The sequence below is a fragment of the Electrona antarctica genome (genome assembly GCF_951216825.1).
Source record: "Electrona antarctica genome assembly, chromosome: 2".
NCBI lineage: Eukaryota > Metazoa > Chordata > Actinopteri > Myctophiformes > Myctophidae > Electrona > Electrona antarctica.
In genome coordinates, this window is record NC_136807.1 from 45,200,508 (window position 1) to 45,221,864 (window position 21,357).

Genomic DNA, 21,357 nt, shown 5'->3' on the forward strand with positions numbered 1-21,357 from the left:
CTGCCAGTGTTTCTCCATACTTCTCATGAGCTCTGTGTTCTGGGGCTCTGTTATAGTTAATATACATTGTCTTGGCTGAAGGTTGCTTTCCAGGGCTCTGGCTGGGCCCTGCAGGATCCAACCCAGTCTTGTGCAGATGGCTGCTGGCACACCTGGAGGCCCCAACCTCACTTGCTGGGTTGATGTGATTAGGTGGGGTGGTCTGCCCCAATCAGGATGAGGGGTTTGACCATTTCAAACTGCGGCTGTGTCTGTATTTGGTTTTGAGGAGATACAGGATATGATTGCTCATGCAGCCCCAGGTGACTTGAGGTGAAGGCTCCTTCAATTGGTAACATCGCTTTGGCTGACATGATAGGGACACAGAGAACGACACTCATGACCCCTTCAGTGTCTGCACATCCTGCCTGGTAGTTCTGAGGGCAGATCTTCAGGTGTTCTGCACATCCTGCCTGGTAGTTCTGAGGGCAGATCTTCAGGTGTTCGGTTGAGGCAGAGTCTTTCCCTTGCAGCGGGAAGAAGCATTGTGCGTTCTGACCCATCGCCAAGAAGGGCATAAGTGTCGAGGGAACAGTCACCGTCGTGAAATATAACTCAAACTACTTTGAGTAGGACCTTTTCCCCGTCAACTGGCTTGTCAAGGTACAGCACCTCGGCAGTGGTGTTCACCAGACAGCTCTCATCTCTGGGTGTCTCTCTCTGATTCTCGCTGTTCGCCTCAAGCAGGACTTCAAGGTGTTTGCCAATGCACAGGCTACATGGCCTCCTGAGATCACACTGGGCAGCTATAGGTATGATCTACCACAGCGCCAGCACCACTTCTTGGTTCGAATCCATTCTGTGATCTGTTCTGTCGTGAGTCTCTAGTACACTGAAGTGTTCGTTAATCTCACATAATGGACGGTATGCATTAGCTTTCCCTGTCTCTTAGGGTGGGGTTGCAGCCTCGCACTCAGCTCCGTCTTCAGAACCATGCAGAACTGTGGCATATCTGCCCATTTTCTGAGGTAACCAATGTTTTGTTCAGGTAAGCGTCGTCCACCAGGCGAGCCTGTTCAAGCTTGAGGTGGTCAACTAGGACTTGATACTTGAACCGCTGGGTGACGTTGGATGGCAGCAGGTTGGAGTGATAATTTGAGGCGGGCAAACTCACTCGGGTCTCTGTTGGTGAAGTCGGGGATGGTAGGTCGTGGCCCCCTGTATTGCTGCTCCACTGTGTTATCTGGTGGGGGGTACAAGGGCTGGTGTTCTGGCAATGCCGGATACTGGCAGTTCAGGGGAAAAGCTGGTTGGCGAGCTGGAAGGGGGTCTGGCTAGGAGTACACAGACTGGTGTTATGACCTCACTGGGTACTGGTGACTCAGGGGCAGAGCTGGTTTTATTTGGAAGGGGGTCTGATGAGGAGTAGTACACGGAATACGCCGGCTGATGTCCTGGGCTCACTTGACTCTCACATGTCAGTTTGAACACATGTACTGTACAGTACTACATCGATATTACACATTTTGATGTGCATGTTGTAAATAGTACTGTAGCACTGTATTCCTCATCCTTGAAAATGATTAGTCACCAGAATATCCTAGGTGGTCTATAACCTGAATTGGTAAAATAACAGCAGGTGGTCGTGGCCATTTTGGAAAATGGCGGCCAGGTCACCACGGGACAACTCTGCGATGGCCCCATGTTAGCCAAAAATGTCCCTTATGGCATGATTTAACTGTGAGCCAAATGTCATGCTTTTATCGTAAAGTGCACGATTTCCACGGGTAGAGGCTGGGCTAAGTGGGGTATTATATTCCAATATCTAACTTTAGTTCCTCACATACTGTATTGTCTCATTTGTGTGAAATATATTACTCATTCATGATAACATACTGTAGGTATAGGCACTAACCTCACCATTCTAGGTTCAACAGAACAGAAGTTAGGTGTAATTTGAAGTAATTTGATGTACATTGGTGGCCATTTTTATTTTTTCCCCCCATATCAGCATATTCAAAACATTTGAAATCCAGTTAATTCCTCACACAGTATTGATTTGATATAGTAAAATAAAACCAAGAAAAAACAGCAATTGTAAGAAAATTAAGACATTCCGATTTTGGCCATTTTGGAAATTGGCTATAAAATATATATTCTTTTAATTTGTAGACTTGCCACTCGAACTAAAATTGTTCTATAGGCCATTATCTACAAATTAGAAGTGAAAGTTAAACTTTTACATGAGTTGTAAATGACGGCATGTCTAGGGACCCCACTAGTTGTCATGGCTGCCAGTTCCCACCTGATGTTGTGTGGGAGTTCTGACTGATCCAGAACATACTGAATAACTGCTAGCTTGCACATTGTCTTAAGACTAGGACTGAAGTCTAAGATGTTTGTGCGGAATCTCCCAAAGAAGACGACTTGATCACCCACCACACAATAGCTTGTATTAATCATCATCTGGATTTTCCCCTTTGGCTTAACCTGCTTCTTCCAGGAGAAGGTCTCTGGACTGAATTTCCACAGATCTCTGTGGTTGCAGCTATCATATATGTACAGCTCTCCATTGTAGGTATAGACTGAATGATTGAAGGCCGTTCTTGTTTGAAGCTGTGCACAAGGTGTTTTCAGCCAGATATCCGTCTGTGTCAAACACACTGATGTTGTAGAGGCGTGATCTTGTATTCACCTGGTTACGGTGCCACTGGTACTGCCACTGGTAATGTAGGACAAACATCTTTGTTCCGATCATGGTTGAAGAGACATTGATAGTTCTCCACCAATCTGAAACAGGTGGTGGAGTTCCTCTGGTGTTCATTTTAACCCAGACCATTGTGCTGGTGTCCAACTTATAGGTGTCATTACTGAGTGATGATTTGTGGTTTCCTCCATGGATAAACATGACCTTCTCCAACACACAGGCTGAGTGGTACTCCCTCTCCTTTGGAACAGTCCCAGAAACCCTGGGTTTGAACCAACTGTGGGCGTCAACATCAAATGCATAAAGAACACTGCAATAAGGACAGCCTCCCCAGATATAGACTGTATCTTCTACCAACACAGCTGTGTGTCCGTAGCGCATGAATGGAACCTCAAGGTGTCTTTCTCTTCCAGGTTTCACTGGAGGTAACTTCTTCCAGCATAAAGACACTGTGTTGAAGACATGGACATTCATGTCCATGTCTTTGGCCCATCCACTCTCGCAGCCTCCAAAGGAAAACAGTTTGTTCCTCACTGCTACAGCAGCATAATAGTCTCCACCTGGTATTCCTGCTTTGGAAACGGTCCAACGCCACATCACTAATCTGTCTGCTCTCTGTGGATCAAGTCTCTCTGTCCCTCTGTCTGTCTTTCTGTCTTCCTGTCTGTCTGTGTTCCTGTCTATCCGTCTATCTCTGTATGTCTCTCTAAGACTCTGTATTCCTGTCCGTGCGCCCGTCTGTCTCTCGATGTCTACACTCATTCTCAACACAGTGTGACATCTTATATAGGCTGGTGTGACGTCACACACAACACAACGCGTTGCCCTATCCTATGCCTAACAAGATTTATTTGTACAGATGTTCTCAATTGGACACACTTAAAGCGCAATTCTGACGTCGAAATTCCTTGGGAAAGGGAGGTGATGTAACCATAGATATAAATCATCAAAGGAATCGGCAAGTCAAAAACGCCTGGACCTGACGGTATTCCTGCCATCATATGGAAACATTATTTCATGAAGAGCTCCTCATAGTACAGGGAATCTATGGAAAATACAGGATTAACCTCAAACTAATTGCAAAAAACCCAAACTCAGCTGATTTTGTATCTTCAATATATCCTGAATATGCCTGGAATTGTCTGAGGGGAAGTTTTGAAAATGGCCTGTACAGTATGGCCACCACAGGCGCGGAAAGTTCTTATAACAGCAGTGGGTGCCCCCCCGCCCCGCCCCCCAGTGCGGGAGCGCACTCGCCTATTAGTTTGCATTACTCAGTGCGCTATTTCCGAACGCGCCCATTGTGTCAGTGGGTGCTTCAGCCCGGACTCGACATCGCTGCCACCATAGATATCATATATAAGGCAAATATTTTCTAGATTTCCTTTTTCTTTAAGTATCATGTGACGTCAAACTAGAGGGTTTTCATGATGCTGAATCCATTCCAACCAATAGTTTTGCATAAAAACACTCATTGGGCTAAAAATGGCCATAGCCGTCATCACAAATGTGATGAGGTCAGCACATTTGGGCTATGGCCAAATTTAGCCCAATGAGTGTTTTTATGCAGGTGAAGTAAACATTGAAGATGCTTTGCTACAAGCAGAATCTGCTAGAGCTACTTACAGGTGTTGCAAGTTCCTCCTCTTTGGTAATCCTCTGTGGATGGATGGTCTGAGCGTTACGAGTACCAGCTGTCAGGGTCTTCAGCTGGGAGCCATCCTTCCTTTTTTTTTTATAATTCAAATTTGTATTTGTTTTTCAAAATCGTACAAAATCTAGGTTCAGTACAAAGCAGCATTACAAACATTACAACATACCTTACAGATAGCCAGTCCAAGAAACATAACGGAGCCATCCTTCCTTGATGTTTCGCCCCTTTCATCCCAGAACATCTCCGGATGGTGGGGCCCGCGGTCAGGGACGTCTCCCTGCCGCTCCCTGCAGCTGGACTCGGGACTATGCATGGCAGGGGCGTCCTACTCCCTGAGCCAGGTCTGAACCTGGTCGCATACCTTCTGCTTCTTGACTGGCTGTCAGTGGGGCTAGGATCCTGCAGGGTTCCAACTGTGGGCTCTCCTCAGCCATATCCATCTTGATGTGGTCTCGGCTACAGTGGCTATCTCCCCAGTGGCTTTCTTCAGTTGCTTGGGATCCAACCCGATCTTCTGCAAGAAGTAGCACACTGATGTTGCTGGGAAACCACGGCAGCCAACTTCGATGGGGAATAGGGATGCGTGCCATCCTTTGATAAGAGCCTCATCAATCAAATCCTGGTACTTGGCTTTCTTCAATTGGTGAGAGATGCCTAGTCTGTCCTCCCAGGGCACTGTTAGTTCTGCTACCAAGATGGTTTTCGTGGTCCTGGATAGTAGGATCATGTCTGGTCTGAGAGAAGTCACAGCCACCTCTTCTGGAAAAACAAGCTTCTTTTTCAGGTCCACTTGCATCTCCCAGTCAGAAGCTCTGTGTAAAATGGAAGGTGGTTTCTTCGCAGCTCTCCTTGCCTTAGGAGCCTTATCTCCTTGCCTCTGGAATTGGACGACTAATGTTGGTGGTGCCTGATGTTTGTTGGCCATGGTCCTCTGCAGTTCCGTCCATTTGGCAACTTCTGCAAGGACCTTATCGTGTCTCTACCTGTATCGGCCTTCTCCCAGTGCTTTGGGACATCCCGTTAAGATGTGATTCAGTGTACAGAGGGATGCTCCACACTGCTTACAGGACAGATCCTCTTCTTTCCCCCAGATCTTTAGGTTGTTTGGGGTTGGTAAGAGGTCAGCCACTGCCCGCAAGAGGAAGGACAACTTGCCCTTGTCGGTACCCCAGAGTTCCTTCCAGGACAGTGGACGATCCCGTGCCTTGTCCCACTGCATCCATTGTCCTTGGACTGCAAGCCTTACGTCACCTTTACATGGCGGTCTTCTTCTGCTGTCTCTCGGACTCTCTGCACCACCAGTCCTCTCCTTCCTTTGGCGTCAGATTTGCTCCACCTCTTGGTGTTGTAGTGTCCAAGTCCCAGTCGCCCTTGACAGACCACCCCGACGATCTCCTGGTGCCTCCAGTGTGCTTCTGCTTCCTTCACTGCTTCCTGGGGTTTCCACTTCCTGCCGCACTTGATGGACTTATTAGCGTGTCTGACTTTCTCATCCTCAGATAGAAGCAGTGTGCTGACTGCTCTTGCCTTTGAATTCTTCAACCACTGATGAGACTGGTAGGCGGAGCTTGGATGTCTTGCTGTACAAGTTCACTGCGCTGAACGATGGGGGGACTCCCAGCCATCTTCGTACAAATTTGCTGCACAGTCTCTCCATTGCCTCCACCTGAGTCATGGGGAAGTCATACAGCAGGAATGGCCATTGCAGTCTAGGTATGATGCCATACTGGAAGCACCACACCTTAAACCTTCCGAGCAGCTGGCTGTTGTTGATCGCCTTGAGCCACAGTGTTTTGGAGGTTTACACCGTCCTTCAGGGAGCTGTCATAGTTCTTTCCAAGGCATCTGATATCTTGGTCTTGTATGGTTTGGATCTCCGGCCCTTGGATACTGAAGATGCTCTTTGTCAGCTTTCCTTTCAGTATACTTAGGCTCCTAGATTTATTTGGGTTAAATTGCATTCGTGACCAGGTGGCCATGTTCTCCAGAGAGCTTAGGATCCAGCGTGTTCCTTGGATCGATGGAGTCATCACCGTTACATCATCCATGAAAGCTCTGCAGGAACACAGCTCTCCCACAGTGAACCTCATCTTCAGTGAATCCATGTGAGACATCACCAGCTTGGTTACCTCAGATGGGACTTGCAAGATGATGTATGCTCCAGACATCCGGAGAATCCTGGGACAGACTCCTTCATGTTTGTTTTACTTGATGAGGAAAATTGTATCACACGCACGCACGCACGCACGCACCCACGCACGCACGCACGCACGCACGCACGCACGCAGTTTACAGTATAAACCTTTTTGACCCGCCAGGGGTCTATACTTGATGCCCTCCTTTTCTACCAAATCTCAACTAAGCTTGTAGATCTGACACATTCGCTGAATGTTCACCTATTATTATGACATGCCCAGAATAGGGACGCCATGCAGGGTTCAAGTGGTTAATGTACTGTAGCGTTCAACAAGATGGATTAGTCTTATCTAGGACCAGGTGGGAGTCATTGTGTCTGCGTTCTCCTCCTAGTAGATGAAAGGAGAAGGGGCTGACGGATAGAGGGAACCAAATGGAGCATAACGCCATTATTGGGGTGTAGCCCTGCATGTCCTATGTGCCATGTTGTGCAGAAAGAGCACATGAATGTGCATGATAGATCATTCTTCACAATATCTCCGAGACGTGCACACATGCATGGTCTATGAAGTAAAACCCATTGCCATGGTTGAGCGTACACGATGATGCTTATCCTGAAAGTGATCCTTCTCAATTAACCAATTCAAGATTGTGCTTTTACTCTTCACACTCATGTCTAATTCAACCACATACTGCATATATATAGCAGGCACACATTACATTATGTGCGCACGCACGCACGCACGCACGCACGCACGCACGCACGCCACGCCACGCACACACGCACGCACGCACGCACGTACATGTGACACACACACACACACACACACACACACACACACACACACACGTCTGACAAGAGGAAGTGAACACCTACCTAACTCCTCCACTTAACTTTCATCTGCAGAAAAAAATAAACACATGTGTCGTCTGGGTAAAACACATTTTCCTTTTAAATGTTCAAAGTGTCTTATAAGTTATTATGTTTAACCACATGAACCCCACTTAACCCATTCTGGGGGGAAAGATCTGCAAGCTTACAATGCATCACAAACAACCGCATTGTGAGCTAGATCGGCTATGTTTTGGCAAAGATACTTGGTGTACACGGAAACAAGTGGTCCAAGTACCGTTGCAACTCAGCTTCATTAAGAATAGAGGGTTTATATTTTGAGTATTCATATTGACCCTGATCCTGTACTAATTATTCTGGGTTTGTCAGACTCCATGCCTAGGTTGACGAGAGCACAGAAACAACTCTTCTCATATGGTCTGATTACAGCAAAAAACTAAATTTGACGCACTGGAAAAAGGAGGAGGCTCCTGCATTTAAGCATTGGCTAAATGAAATGACTAGTACGCTTCATCTTGAGAGAATAAGGTATTTCCTGAGAAACAGGGAGAAACAATTTGATAAGGTTTGGCTGCCCCTTGTCCATTACTTGAGTAGAAACAATTCATAGACGGGATACCACTGATATGGTTGACTGTACGACATTTTCTTTCAGATGTTTTCCCTTTTTCAAATTACTATTTTATTCTGTAGTATGCGGTGTCACTGAGCAGTATGGGTGGGAGGGTTGATGGTTTTCTTTCTCTTTTTTGTCCTTTTATTTTTTCTTTCATTTTTTGTTTTCTATAAAAGAAAAATGTAATTCATATCACAATGTTTAATCTACAACAATTTATAATCTGTTCTCAATAAAAACCTATTTGACAAAAACAAAGAATAGAGGGTTTATGTGGTGCCAATGGCCGAGTGTTTTAGGCACATACCATACATATATTATATAGGCTCTAACGCAGCCTGACAGCAAGTCCTGGGTTCCATTCCCAAGCCTGACAGACCCTTGCTGCATGTCACTCTCCAACTCGTTTCATGTGAATCTTCACTGTGCCATCTATCAAGTAAAGGCAGAATAGACGGTTTAAGTCCTTGTTTGTATTTGTAAGTTTGTATTGCAGGGACGGATGACAGCACACTGTGTGGCTGTATACCGTAACTGTTTTGGTTGTCCCCTGTTAAAGTTTTCTGTTCTCAAAGAAAAGCTTTCCTTCCATGAGTTAAGTCCAAAGGAGAGCCAGAGGGAAGAAAGGAGATTGACAATGAGACTAAGAATGAGCGAGAGGGAAACTGTCATGATCCCTTTTAGTTGCTTTTCGCATGATTTCATTTCATTTTCTCTTTTTTCCCTTTTTGCACACAATCGCAGAATCTTACGGGAGCAAAGCGGCAACCCTGGAGACAGTTGTGCTGTGTGGAGCACTGACTCGCATGTGCTTATATGGCCTGGCTCACTTGCTCCCCCCCCCCCTCTCCTTTCTGTGCAGATGGTACGGTCCATTTAAAAAAGGTGCCTGTCATCTCTCAGTGCTCTGTGTCCTTTCAACAGTCGGCTACGGGGAGCACATTTCACAGGGAGAGCACTGGCTCTCTTTACCACACACATACACACCCACACACACACACACACACACATGCACACACGCACACGCACACAACACTCACATACACATTCTTTCACAGAACTTTCACACACTTGCATGCAAACACACAAACACTCACTCTCACATGCATTCTAAGAACACACACACACACACACACCACTCTACTCTCCTGCTAGATAACAGTTCCACAGCACCCTATTTCCCCCTGAGCCGGAGGAATAAACTACTCTGAGGATTTAACTTGGCTCTTTATTATTATATTTTTTTTTAGGGAGCAGAGGAACTACTGTAACAGAGGAAATACTGTAGGGTGGGCGTTGGGCGCCGGGTGCCAAAGGAGGGAATTCTGTCCTTATTTTTCTAACCCCCATGGGAGAACGGCCCCATGCATGATGACAACGTGATGACAAGCCGCTTGGATTCTCCTCTGGTCCTCAGGCGAAGATCCTGAAGATGATGGACGACAACAAGCAGCTGGCCCAGCGCATCGACGGGGCCATCCAGTCGGCCAGCCAGGAGGTGACCAACCTGCGCTCGGAGCTGAGCGCCACCAGTCGCAGACTGGCCGAACTGGGGGCGGCGGACTCCTCCAGCATGCTGGAGAGCCTCCAGCAGCACAATCATCATCACGGTAGGCAGGCAGAGAGACACGGAGAGTGTGGGAATGAATGAATGGGGCGAGCGAGTATGTACAGTATGCGTGCTATGTTGTGAGCGAGGGGAAAGGAAATGTCTGTGTCGCTGGCTGCAAGAACAAGCTTTCTAATGCAGCGCCCGGTGTATTACTCTTCCAAGTGTGTGTGTGTGTATGTGTGTGTGTGTGTATGTGTGTGTGTGTGTGCGCTTACTGACAAATGTGCATTATTGCTTTAATTATCTGCCTCAGTGTGTGTGTGTGTGTGTGAGAGAGAGAGAGAGAGAGAGAGAGAGAGAGAGAGAGAGAGAGAGAGAGAGAGAGAGAGAGAGAGAGAGAGAGAGAGAGAGAGAGAGAGAGAGAGAGAGAGAGAGAGAGAGAGAGAGAGAGAGAGAGAGAGAGAGAGAGAGAGAGAGAGAGAGAGAGAGAGAGAGAGAGAGAGAGAGAGAGAGAGAGAGAGAGAGAGAGAGAGAGAGAGAGTATTGTGAACATGTGGTAAAGTAGGTTTATGTTGTGTTCTGCAACACTACACTTCCTGCATGCTGCAACTTTATATTCTTCTTGGTGTGCGTGTGCGTGCGTGTGTGTGTGTGTGTGTGTGTGTGTGCGTGTGTGCATGCGCAGTACAGTATGCCGCAATGCAAGTGGGTAACATGTGGACAGGCCTCAGAGTCAGTGCAGCGTGGAAACCACCGCACCGGCGAGTTTATTAACAACCATCCTTAATACAGTATGGAGAATGAGAGCTGCTGATCTGTCGAGTCAGTGAACGGAATGAACAGAAACTATTGAATGGAAGGATCCTTCTCTCTGCTGGCCTGTGTCCATGCAGTTTGAGCCTTCAACACATCCCTCCTCATGTTGAATAATTAACACCCTGAACCTTTAAGAGGGGGTCACACTGCACTTATTGAGGGCAGAGTGGCTAAAGTTACCTCTCTCTCTCTCTCTCTCTCTCTCTCTCTCTCTCTCTCTCTCTCTCTCTCTCTCTCTCTTGCTGCTGGCTCCCCGACTGCTGGTTCAGTTTTCTCCCCCTGAACTGGGCAACAGATCTATCTGGTGGTGGTGGGGGTGGGGGGGGGGGGGGGTGGGGTCAGTATTAGGGTTGCCGTGGGTTACTGTTACCGAGCGCAGTTTGAATGGCTGCCCGGTCTGCAGAATGCTGCCGTGTGTGTGTGTGTGTGTGTGTGTGTGTGTGTGTGTGTGTGTGTGTGTGTGTGTGTGTGTGTGTGTGTGTGTGTGTGTGTGTGTGTGTGTGTGTGTGTGTGTGTGTGTGTGTGTGTGTGTGTGTGTGTGTGTGTGTGTGTGTGTGTGTGTGTGTGTGTAAGTTCAGCTAACTTGTGTGTGTGTGTGCTTGTGCTTCTTCTACTCAGGCTTTATACTTTCATACGTAGAGAGGAGTGAAGTGTGTGTGTGTGTGTGTGTGTGTGTGTGTGCATGTCTGCATGTGTGCACTGGTGCATGTCTGCGTGTCTGTCTCCGTGTGTGTAAGTTCAGCTAACTTCTGGCACACACACACAGAGACACACACACACACACATCTACCCTCACACTGGAGCTGTTTCCATTGCAGGAAGCTGGCACAGGGAGCTGTCTATGATAGGGCATTCTCTTTCCTGGTGGTTGGCAATGCAATGCCGTGCTTTAGAAATCATCAGATTTCTCTGATAGGCTACTTCCGTAATGGAGCTCAGCTTACAGTATAAGAGAACTGCCATCTCACATCTGATCTCTCTCACACGGTTTCCCGTGTAAGTCAGGGAGTCACGGTCTGTCCTGACTTGTCCCCGACAACAGAATGGCCCTTCTGTTCTGTGTGGGGGTACCCATGTTCACGCACACACACACACACACACACACACACACACACACACACACACACACACACACACACACACACACACACACACACACACACACACACACACACACACACACACACACACACACACACACACACAGAGAGAGAGAGAGAGAGGCAGGAATGCTTTGGCTGCGTGTCAGCATTGTGTTCAATGGACTGTCCCTGCTGCTTTGTTCCCTAGTTATTTCTGTCTGCTCCCGTGAGCGAGGGAGAGTGAGAGTGTGTGCATGTTACTGTACATGTGTGTGTGTGTGTGTGTGTGTGTTTGTGTGTGTGTGTGAGTGTGTGTGTGTGTGCGCGCGTGCGCATGCTCCGCTACACTTACGTGCCAATATGAGTGACGACAACCGTTCTGCGGGGAGAGTTTGAGCGCTGATGTCATTGTCTCTGGTAACCATGTTTCCATGCTCCGCTGTAACGGAGAACCAAGACTCACATGTTCACACATCACAGTTGGTTCCTTACGACAGTGGAGAGTGCTTACTTGGAGAGGATCACAGTTGGTTCCTTACGACAGTGGAGAGTGCTTACTTGGAGAGGATCACAGTTGAGACCGAGAGTGCCAAAAATGTATTTTAATTTAATTAACCACATTGTTCTCGGTGTCGTTCATTGTGCGGTCCAGCATCTGCAACCCGCGGGTCAGTGGATAAGTAAGTGGTTCAGTGTGGAATGGACAATCAAAGCTTTGAAGTGACCCATTTAGAGCCAACAAAAGCGACAAAATGTCCCTTTGGCTCCATAGATACGGTGGTCAGTTAGTTCCTCGCCTTTCATTCGGTCGTTACATCTATTCCTCACTGCCATTGTTTCTTTGTTAGCCTCTCTTTTTCTTCCCTCCTCTCTCTCACTTCTCGACCAATCCCCCCCTCACTCTCCCATCATCCCTCCATCTGTCCCTTCTGCCATCCATCCATCCATCCATCCATCCATCCATCCATCCATCCATCCATCCATCCATCCAGCTAGCTGTGAGTTTCAAGCCCATTGAGAGGGGTGGGTATAGGGGTGACCTTACATTTACCACCAGTGGTTAATTGTCGTGGGGGAGGGGGGCAGGTTGGTGGTCTCGTCATAGAGAGCCCCCTCTCTCTGATCTCCGCCCCCTCGCCGTGTTGTGGGACAAACTGAACGAACCATAGCTGAATGGTGTGAATGGCAATTCACACGCTTTGCGTTTGTAAAATTACTCATTTGCCGACTAAAGATTGAACGGAAAACTAATGGAAAGACGAGGCTTGCACTCGTACAAGTACAAGCTATTAGGAAGAGAGCTTTACCTCCGCAAAATCGTGGATATTATGAACACACTCGCACATATGGAAAGATGATTTTGACAGCTACTGCCCCACTTTCAAGGCTACAACTGATGCGCAGCGCAGTAGCATACCTTATTGAAGGAACGAACTATTATAGGCCTACAATTGCTTAGCGAAAACATCTGCAGAAATCTTTCATGCCCCATGTTTATTTTACATCTGCTGGTGGGTGCTCAAACGGCTGATTCACATCCACAGACTAGTGCAAAACAGAAAAGCGTCAATACTTTTTCTAGTTGAGTGTTATGTTGATTGCCCATTTGTATATGATAACACATGGTAGGCTATGATTCAAGAACACTTATTAACAATATATAATAGGCCTACCTCTAGATATTTTTTTATTTTTATTGATTGATCTCCACATTAACGGTGTTCATTGAAAATAGCTGATCTGCTGCTAGCCTGACACTCAGCCTCGAAATGTGTTTGTTTTTTTGTTTTGTCTATTTTCTGGGTGTACATTTAAACAAATTAATACATTAATCAAGAAGACTTAAACAAGATACAATACAATGTAGATCGGGTGTTTTTTAACTGCACATTAGCTTGATACTTGATTGTTTGATAGAAAGTCCAGACAAAGTCCAGACAAAAAAACAAGGATGCGGGCTGTAAGCGACAAATGTGACCAGATTTGACTGAGAGCCTGCCATCGCGCAAATTCCAGCTTTTCACCAGAAGAGAAAAACTCTTTTCAAAATGAGTTAATAGCACAGGCAGACCCTTCACATACTAGAGCATGTCTGAAATAAGTGTCAGAGCTGAAATCGACATGTAAATATGAAATAAATGCTTAAACATGTAGCTAGGTGTAATGTTAGAGACCACAGAAGTGATCCTTTCAAGCCTCTTTTCTCAACTCGCTGTTTTCTGCAAGACATTACTCTATAACAGGGCCGTGCAGAGAGCACTCGGGGGGCAGGGGCTCAAACTCCAAAAAAGGGCACATGTGTGGGCGTGCGTAGCGCGTGCCGATTTTTGGGGGTGGTCTTTTTGTGGAGTCCTTCCCTTGTGCCATTTCATGTCATTGGACAGTAAAATAAGAAATATGTTGTCATTAGTCTGAAACTAAAACTGACTGATGGCAGATTAAAAGATAATTCATTATGATAGTGGCATTTATCATTACTTGTCAAATGTTCGTCTTGAAGGGCCAATGGCACTTATTGGCCCCCCACACAAGCCCTTATTGGTCCCCCACACAAGCCCTTATTTGCCCCCCACACAAGCCCTTTTTGGCCCCCCACACAAGCCCTTATTTGCCCCCCACACAAGCCCTTATTGGCCTCCCACAAGCCCTTATTGGCCCCCACATAAGCTCGTATTGCGCACACACACACACACACACACACACACACACACACACACACACACACACACACACACACACACACACACACACACACACACACACACACCAGCCAGTGGTACAGTTGTAAACAAACGGGTCATGTGTGTCATGAGTTTGTTGCAGGGTCTATGCTCACAGCTGTTTCACATAGGCTACAATGCTTTATTCATTGGGCCAACTATGTGTGCACAGCACACATATCATGACACATGACATGCGCACACACACACACACACACACACACACACATACATACAAACATGCAATCTCTGTGAGTCTCATGCACACATAAAGTCACTCGTAAAATGCATACACATACTCACTCACTCACTCACTCACTCACTCACTCATCTCTTATCTTTAATTCACACACTTGCAGTACATTGCCATGCACCCACATACACACACACACACACTTGCAGTACATCGCCATGCACCTACACACACACACAGGCTCTGATATGTGCACGTATAAATATATTATAAAACAGTGTGGGGACATTTTCTTATTTATTTGAAATGTCTTTGTTGATAAGTAAATCAAACCCTGCAGGGCCGGGCCATATGGACAAAATAAAATATCACGTTATGCTTGACCAAATACCTTGATACAGAAGTTGTGACAACAATATTGTATTGTGACAACATATTTAGTTTTGTTTTTCAATAGCAGATCTTCAAGCTCTGTGTTTTGAGCTTGTAGATCGGCTATTTCTGCTATTATTTTAAATCATTTTTGAAAATATAAAATATATCTTAAAGCTGCTATAAGCAATAATAATATGTCAAAAGAAATTGTATTGAGAGAATGGGTAGAACGCTCCCAAAAATAATGTAGTCTCTGTGACACATCTAGGGGCCGCAATCTGCATTCATTGATTTTCCTAGAAGCTTTGTCATTGGTCGATTTGCCTGTCTACCTCCTGATTGGTTAGTCATTGCGACCTGGTTTTTTTCGACCAATGACAAAGCGTTCTACCCATTTAGTCTACTTGCATGTAGAAACTGTCCGATGCTAACTAATGTGCTGACATCATCACATTTGTTTCAGTTTCTACATGCTGGGGACCCGCATACTCAACATTTCTAACATAAAACGTCTAAGGTTGGTTCACATTCTGGCAAGTGGACTGTCTGAAAACCAAAAAAGGAATGTCATATCACAACATTACGATCGATCTCAGATGGTCTAGTCTCGTTTCACCATCGATATATTTCCCATGCAGGCCACAGACGCTGCCCCCACATTCCATGCAGACACACACAGCTCCCAAACCGCCACCATGTCTCTCCCTCAGAGCCTCTTGGTCAGTGGTGTAAAGTAACTAAGTACATTTACATAAGTTCTGTACTCAAGTGCAATTTTGAGGTATTTGTACTTTACTTGAGTATGTCAATTTTTTGAGTGGTGCAAACTACTCCAATAACCAGCTTTGTCTGTATACGTGTTTGTATACGTGTATGTGTGTACCTGTACGTGGGGCCCAAAAGAATGAGCATGGTTACTATGGTCACTGACATTACGTCAGACCACAGCTGATCAGGCTATATAAGACCTTGCACCACTCAGTTCACACGGGTGTGATTTTTTTAGTACATTTCAGAGGCAAATATTGTACTTTTACTCTACTACAATTATTTGACAACTTTAGTTACTAGTTACTTTGTACACTTTGATTATTATTACAAAACATACATTGACCACTTCAGCCCTATACACATTTCCGTCATTTGAAAATAGCCGATCTACAAGCTCACAATGTGTCGCGGTGCGACACATTGTGTGCTTGTAGATCTGCTATTTTAGTGAGTACTTTCTACATTTGGTACTTTAAGTAGGCCTACATTTGATGCCAATACTTTTGTACTTTTATCCTCCCAAACTTTATCAAGTCAAGGACCCCCAAAATGACACTCATTAGCCCGCAGACCCCCCATTAGAAAAGATATGCCAGGGACCCCCATAAGAGAAGAAGAGATTTTTACAGCTCTAGCAGTGATTTTCAACTATTTTCATTTCAAAGACAGGCTACGGACTCCCATTTAATGGCATTTCTACGTATCTCTGAGACCCCAATTTATATTGTAAAATCAATGTTAATTTAACTCTGAGAGTGTACAAATGGAACCATAACGGGTCCATTTGGTCCCAAACTATCATTTAGCTGGGGACCCCCTGGAACTCCGTCAAGGACCCCTAGGGGTCCCTGGACCTCACTTTGGGAACCAATGCTTTATAACTCTATGGTTCATACCCTCCTGTGGCTGCTGCTCCCACTGGACTGGAACAGGCCGCATTTAGCTCTTGTTATGGATCTGCCGGGATATGCAGCTGATTATACAGGGAATAAATGCTTATCCGTCAGAAAACTGGCCCAGAACCTGCATGCGCCCCCCCTGGCCCTGATTCGTGCTGCGCTCGATCCTCATGCCTCCCCCTCCATAGTTTTTTGGATAATTTATCAGAGACCAACATGTTGAAATTAGTGAGTTTAATGTGTTCTGGCGTGCTGGCAAGAACACATACCTCATCCCCGCACTTTATTTATTCATTTTTTTTTGGTTTTTTGAAAAGTGGCATGCAAATAAAGTTTTTAGAACATGACCTAAGGACCTTCTGGAGTTTTTCCCCACTTTGCGGTTGAAGGTATTATTATTCCTTCCTCCACTGGAAGACACAGTGGGAGGCAGAAGCGAGCAGTGTAGGAGAAAAGTTTTAAAAGTTGGCATTTTATTGAAATTGAGTAGTAAGACACACATATTGAAGGTTTTATTTTTCTACACAGTAAAATCAAAAGTCAAGTCAAGTTCAAATCAAGTGTTCAAATGGAACCAATAAATGAACCCTTTCTGGTCCATTTGCTGATGTGTACACTAACACTGAGGATTTTGCAGTGTAGTGACCACACTAGGGCTTCCATTTCTCTAGCTGTTTTCCAGCTGCTGATGTCCACACCATGTACTGTGTGTGTGTGTGTGTGTGTGTGTGTGTGTGTGTGTGTGTGTGTGTGTGTGTGTGTGTGTGTGTGTGTGTGTGTGTGTGTGTGTGTGTGTGTGTGTGTGTGTGTGTGTGTGTGTGTGTGTGTGTGTGTGTGTGTGTGTGTGTGTGTGTGTGTACTTCATTATATATATTTATATATACACACACTGCATAATTACTTTTTTTGCTGCAGTTGGGGGTGTTCTACAGTAAATACAGTACATTAGTGTTTTTATAAAACCAATGCACGCGGGGCTTACAGGTACGTGCTGTAAATTTAATGTATTGAGCTTTCAGAGGGTTCTGAGGCCCTTCTGCATTTAATGCTTGTTCTATTCTGTTCAACCGCTTAAACCCTATACTAGTGTCCAGTCAAAAGCTGTTAAATGGTAAATGATAAATGGTGCATTTATATAGCGCCTTTATCCAAGGCGCTTTACAGAGATTGTGCATTACATTCACCCATTCACACACACATTCACACACACATTCACACACACATTCAAACACCGATGCCAGGGGAAACCATGCAAGGAACCAACTAGCACATCGGGAGATATTAGGGGTTCAGAGTCTTGCTCAAGGACACTTCGACACTAACTCTGGGGGAGCCCGGGTTCGAACTGGCAACCTTGCGGTTACCATCCGGTCACTCTACCCCTGAGCCACTGCCGCCCATTCCAACAAATATATTTGTTTCATAATTATGTTAGTAACATATCAAAAGTCCTAAGAATTCGGAGTGGTGGAACATATTGAAAAATTCTAAAATAAGTGATGGTACCATTAACAACCTATACTATAATTCTGATTTATGTAGCATGTGACATGTCAAATTAGGGCGTTTTCATGATTCTGAATCCATTGCAAGTATTTGTTTTGCATGAAAAACAATCCTTGGACTAAAAACGGCCATAGCCGTCATCACAAATGTCATGGTTATTTAGTTTTATTTTTGTATTTTTTCCGGTTTTTCATGTGTTTATGAGGTGACAGTACTTCATTAGACCCCTTGGTGTGGTTGTTATGTGCAATGACGTTTGTTTTTACGGTTTCTTTCTGGAGGCTGAAACCGGGACACTGTATGGTCAAAATACAAAGCAGAAATGCCATAAACATATTTCATGAAGTATTTTAAATATTATTATACAAATATTAAGCAAACTGAGGTGTGCTAATATCTTGGTGGGGAAAAGAATATGGAAGCGCATGACTCATTTTGATGCTCTTTTATATCCGAGATAAAATGTTTTGACACAACAAAGTCCAGAGAAATGGGTTGAAACGCTTGCACTCCACTGCAACTGTGCCAATACCACAACAAGGCACCTGCTTCCCCCGACTCCGTTGTGGTTTGAGGCAGCATATAGGAAGTTAGGAACCCGATATCCTTAATCCTGTTAAATGGCCAATGGAAACTGCCAAGAAGCTGTTTCCGTGAGAAGAATCACAGAGCAGCAATCTACTGTGGTTCCGGTATCATTATGCATGCAGCACAAGTCGTCTCATTAATATTGTATAGAGACACCAAATCCTCCATGCTAAATGATATAATAGGCCTGATTCAGCTTTGATCGCTGAAGATAACCCCATTCCATGAAGATTAATAGATCACTATTCTGTTTGTATTTGTCTCAACGATGCACCTTGCATGGTGCTCAAGATGAATAATTAGTCTGTCAACGTGTAGTTGTATTTAATGAGCTAGTTTTCACAAATATAATAACATTATGCTACGGTAGGAGTGTGTTGTGTGCGTGGTGGGTGGATTCACTGCAGCAACAATGTATTTTAAAGGAGCATTCAGTGATTTGGGTGATTTGGAAAACCACCCAGTCCGCCCCGGTAACAAAATGTGCACATGCACACGCTCTACAGTGGGGGGAAGTGCAACAGCATGTGGATGAAGGCTTTGCCACCCGCCACCAAAACTGAAACTAGGGTTTTTTGACCCCAGGGGCTCACTGGGTACAGGGAGGAACTCCTTATATGGTCAGCACACTCTATAGTAGGAAGGATTATCCAAATAAAAAAAAAAAAAAATGATATTTGAATGAAGCGAAATCACTGAATATACCTTTAATAATCTTGTGTTGATCATTCATTTTCAGACTAAAGGTCCTTTGATGCGGTTTTCGGGAGAAATTAAGCAAAGAATCCGAAACACGCAGCAGTGTGCAGTACCTTTACCCACTTGAACCCACGTGTCCCTATCCTGGGCATGTCATAGTAGGCAAACATTTGTGGGAAATAGCAGATCCACAAGCTCAGTCCGACACTGCATGTTGGACTCACGATGCATTGTGAACGTGTAGATCTTTCAGCGTTACACGCACACTATTTTCAGCAAAGCTATAATGCTGTCCAGTGGTCACAGAGATCAGATTCACAGAGATCAGATTCACAGAGATCAGATTCACAGAGATCAGATTCACAGAGATCAGATGCTGTCCAGTGGACAGCATTATAGCAAAGATTCACATTTGGATGGCTTTATACACGTTTTTGAATGATGACAATTATTCTAAATTGACGGTTTAGTAACGTGACATTTTGCACCACTCATATTTCTGCTTTCTGCCTTGGATTTCAGATAGGGCCCACCCTCCACAAGGTACCAACGCCCACCCCCTGACAGGTCATCATTCTAGATCTAGAAGCCTTTTACTGTAAGGTTCACAGAGATCAGATTCCACATCTCTGTCGTTTGAAAAATATCCGGCATCTTTCCCCGAGTAGATGTGATTCTTGGACCATGGCAAAATCAACCGTTGAGTTCTAGTGTAGCGGTCACAATATTTTGAGATGGGGGTCTATGGCCAAATACATGTAATGTTGGGGGTCCTTGACATGAAAATGTTCGAGAACCACTGATATAGTAGCCTCGGAAACCCAGACGTTTTTATTTCCAGGGAGAAAAAAAAAGTCTGGGTCCGAGTCCACTTCAATTTGGCATAGAGTAGCGTAAACGTCGATCACTCTCTGCTGATTTCTGATCGTCTGCACCTTTGTTAAATTGACGCACACACGCACACCCGTACAGACACACACTCCTCTCTCTCTCTGTCGCTCTAATTAATTAGTCTCATGTCCAGCAGCTGCGCACAGTTTCTGCCAGCGGATCCTGCCGGGAGCTGCCTATGCCATAGAAAGCATAGGTGAGTTCCAGGCTACTGATATAGCAACATAAGTTTTTAGGATTTAGAAAACATTTTTAGAATCCGCATCTGTTATTTTTGAAAGCTTTTGAAAAATCTTGAAAGTGTGAAAACGACTGCTTTAGAACGCATTGGCGGCAGCGCCCTCAGGTCTTGGGTCAGCTCTTTGTCCAACATTGACAGCCCTGGCTATACTAGGCTTACTGTATATCTCATTCTCCATGACCACCCGTGGCAGTGCATTTTACATCAACTACAGTTACTTGGCAACATTGCAATTTATTCAACCGACTCTTGTTTCTCATTCCTCCCTCATTTCCGATTCTCTCAAACACTACCAAGCATTTCTTTTGCCAATTTGGTTTTCCCTGGCTCCACAACTTCAGCTAACGGAGCTAATGTGCCATCTCATTGAGATCACTGTGCTCTGTGTGGATGTGATGTTTATGTGAGCAATGCAGATCATCAGTGTGGACGTGATGTTTATGTGAGCAATGCAGATCATCAGCGCTCACAGGCAGCGGGGCTCTCATCATTGTGTGAGATGGAGTGGTGTACAAATGCACAGTGATGGAAGAAAGTACTATACTCGCATGTTTTACCTAAGTACAGCAATGCTGCAATGTAGATATAACTCTGTAGAAGTCCTGTATTAAAAATGTACTTGAGTAAAACTACATACACGTCGTACAGCATCAAAATATACTTTAAAGTACCAAAAGTTAAAATACTCATTGTGCATGAATATCCCAGTTTCAAAATGTATGAAAAACCTTTTGAAAATAGCCAATCTTCAAGCTCACAATGCGTCGCAGTGTTATGTGGGAAAACAATGTGTAGGTTGGGTTGATTTGAGGTAATCGAGAGGTGTTAGGACTTAGGAGACACCTTTATGAACACATCTTTGAAGAGAGCTATTGGTGAGCACTTATTTTGCAGATGGCAAAAAAAGTTGACATAATAAACTGTACAAATTTGATTATATAATTATTATATAATAATGGCAGCACTCATTTGCACACCAGCATGCCACAGGTACATGCAATCACTTTAAGAATAGTGACCTTATTTGGTCAGTCTAGTCTAGTGCAATATTGGCTTATTTATAGTGAAAATATATCTCA

At 44.9% G+C, this 21,357-nt stretch overlaps 1 protein-coding gene across 2 annotated transcripts in view; it reads left to right on the forward strand.

Moving 5' to 3' along the window:
- Positions 1-21,357, forward strand: part of LOC306934774 (kazrin-like) — a 296,761-nt gene that overhangs the window by 99,951 nt on the left and 175,453 nt on the right. For both annotated transcript variants that reach the window (XM_079517546.1, XM_079517547.1), the window contains exon 4: positions 9,363-9,555. In XM_079517546.1, coding sequence (XP_079373672.1) covers positions 9,363-9,555 — 193 coding nt within the window. The remainder of the gene's footprint in view (positions 1-9,362; positions 9,556-21,357) is intronic.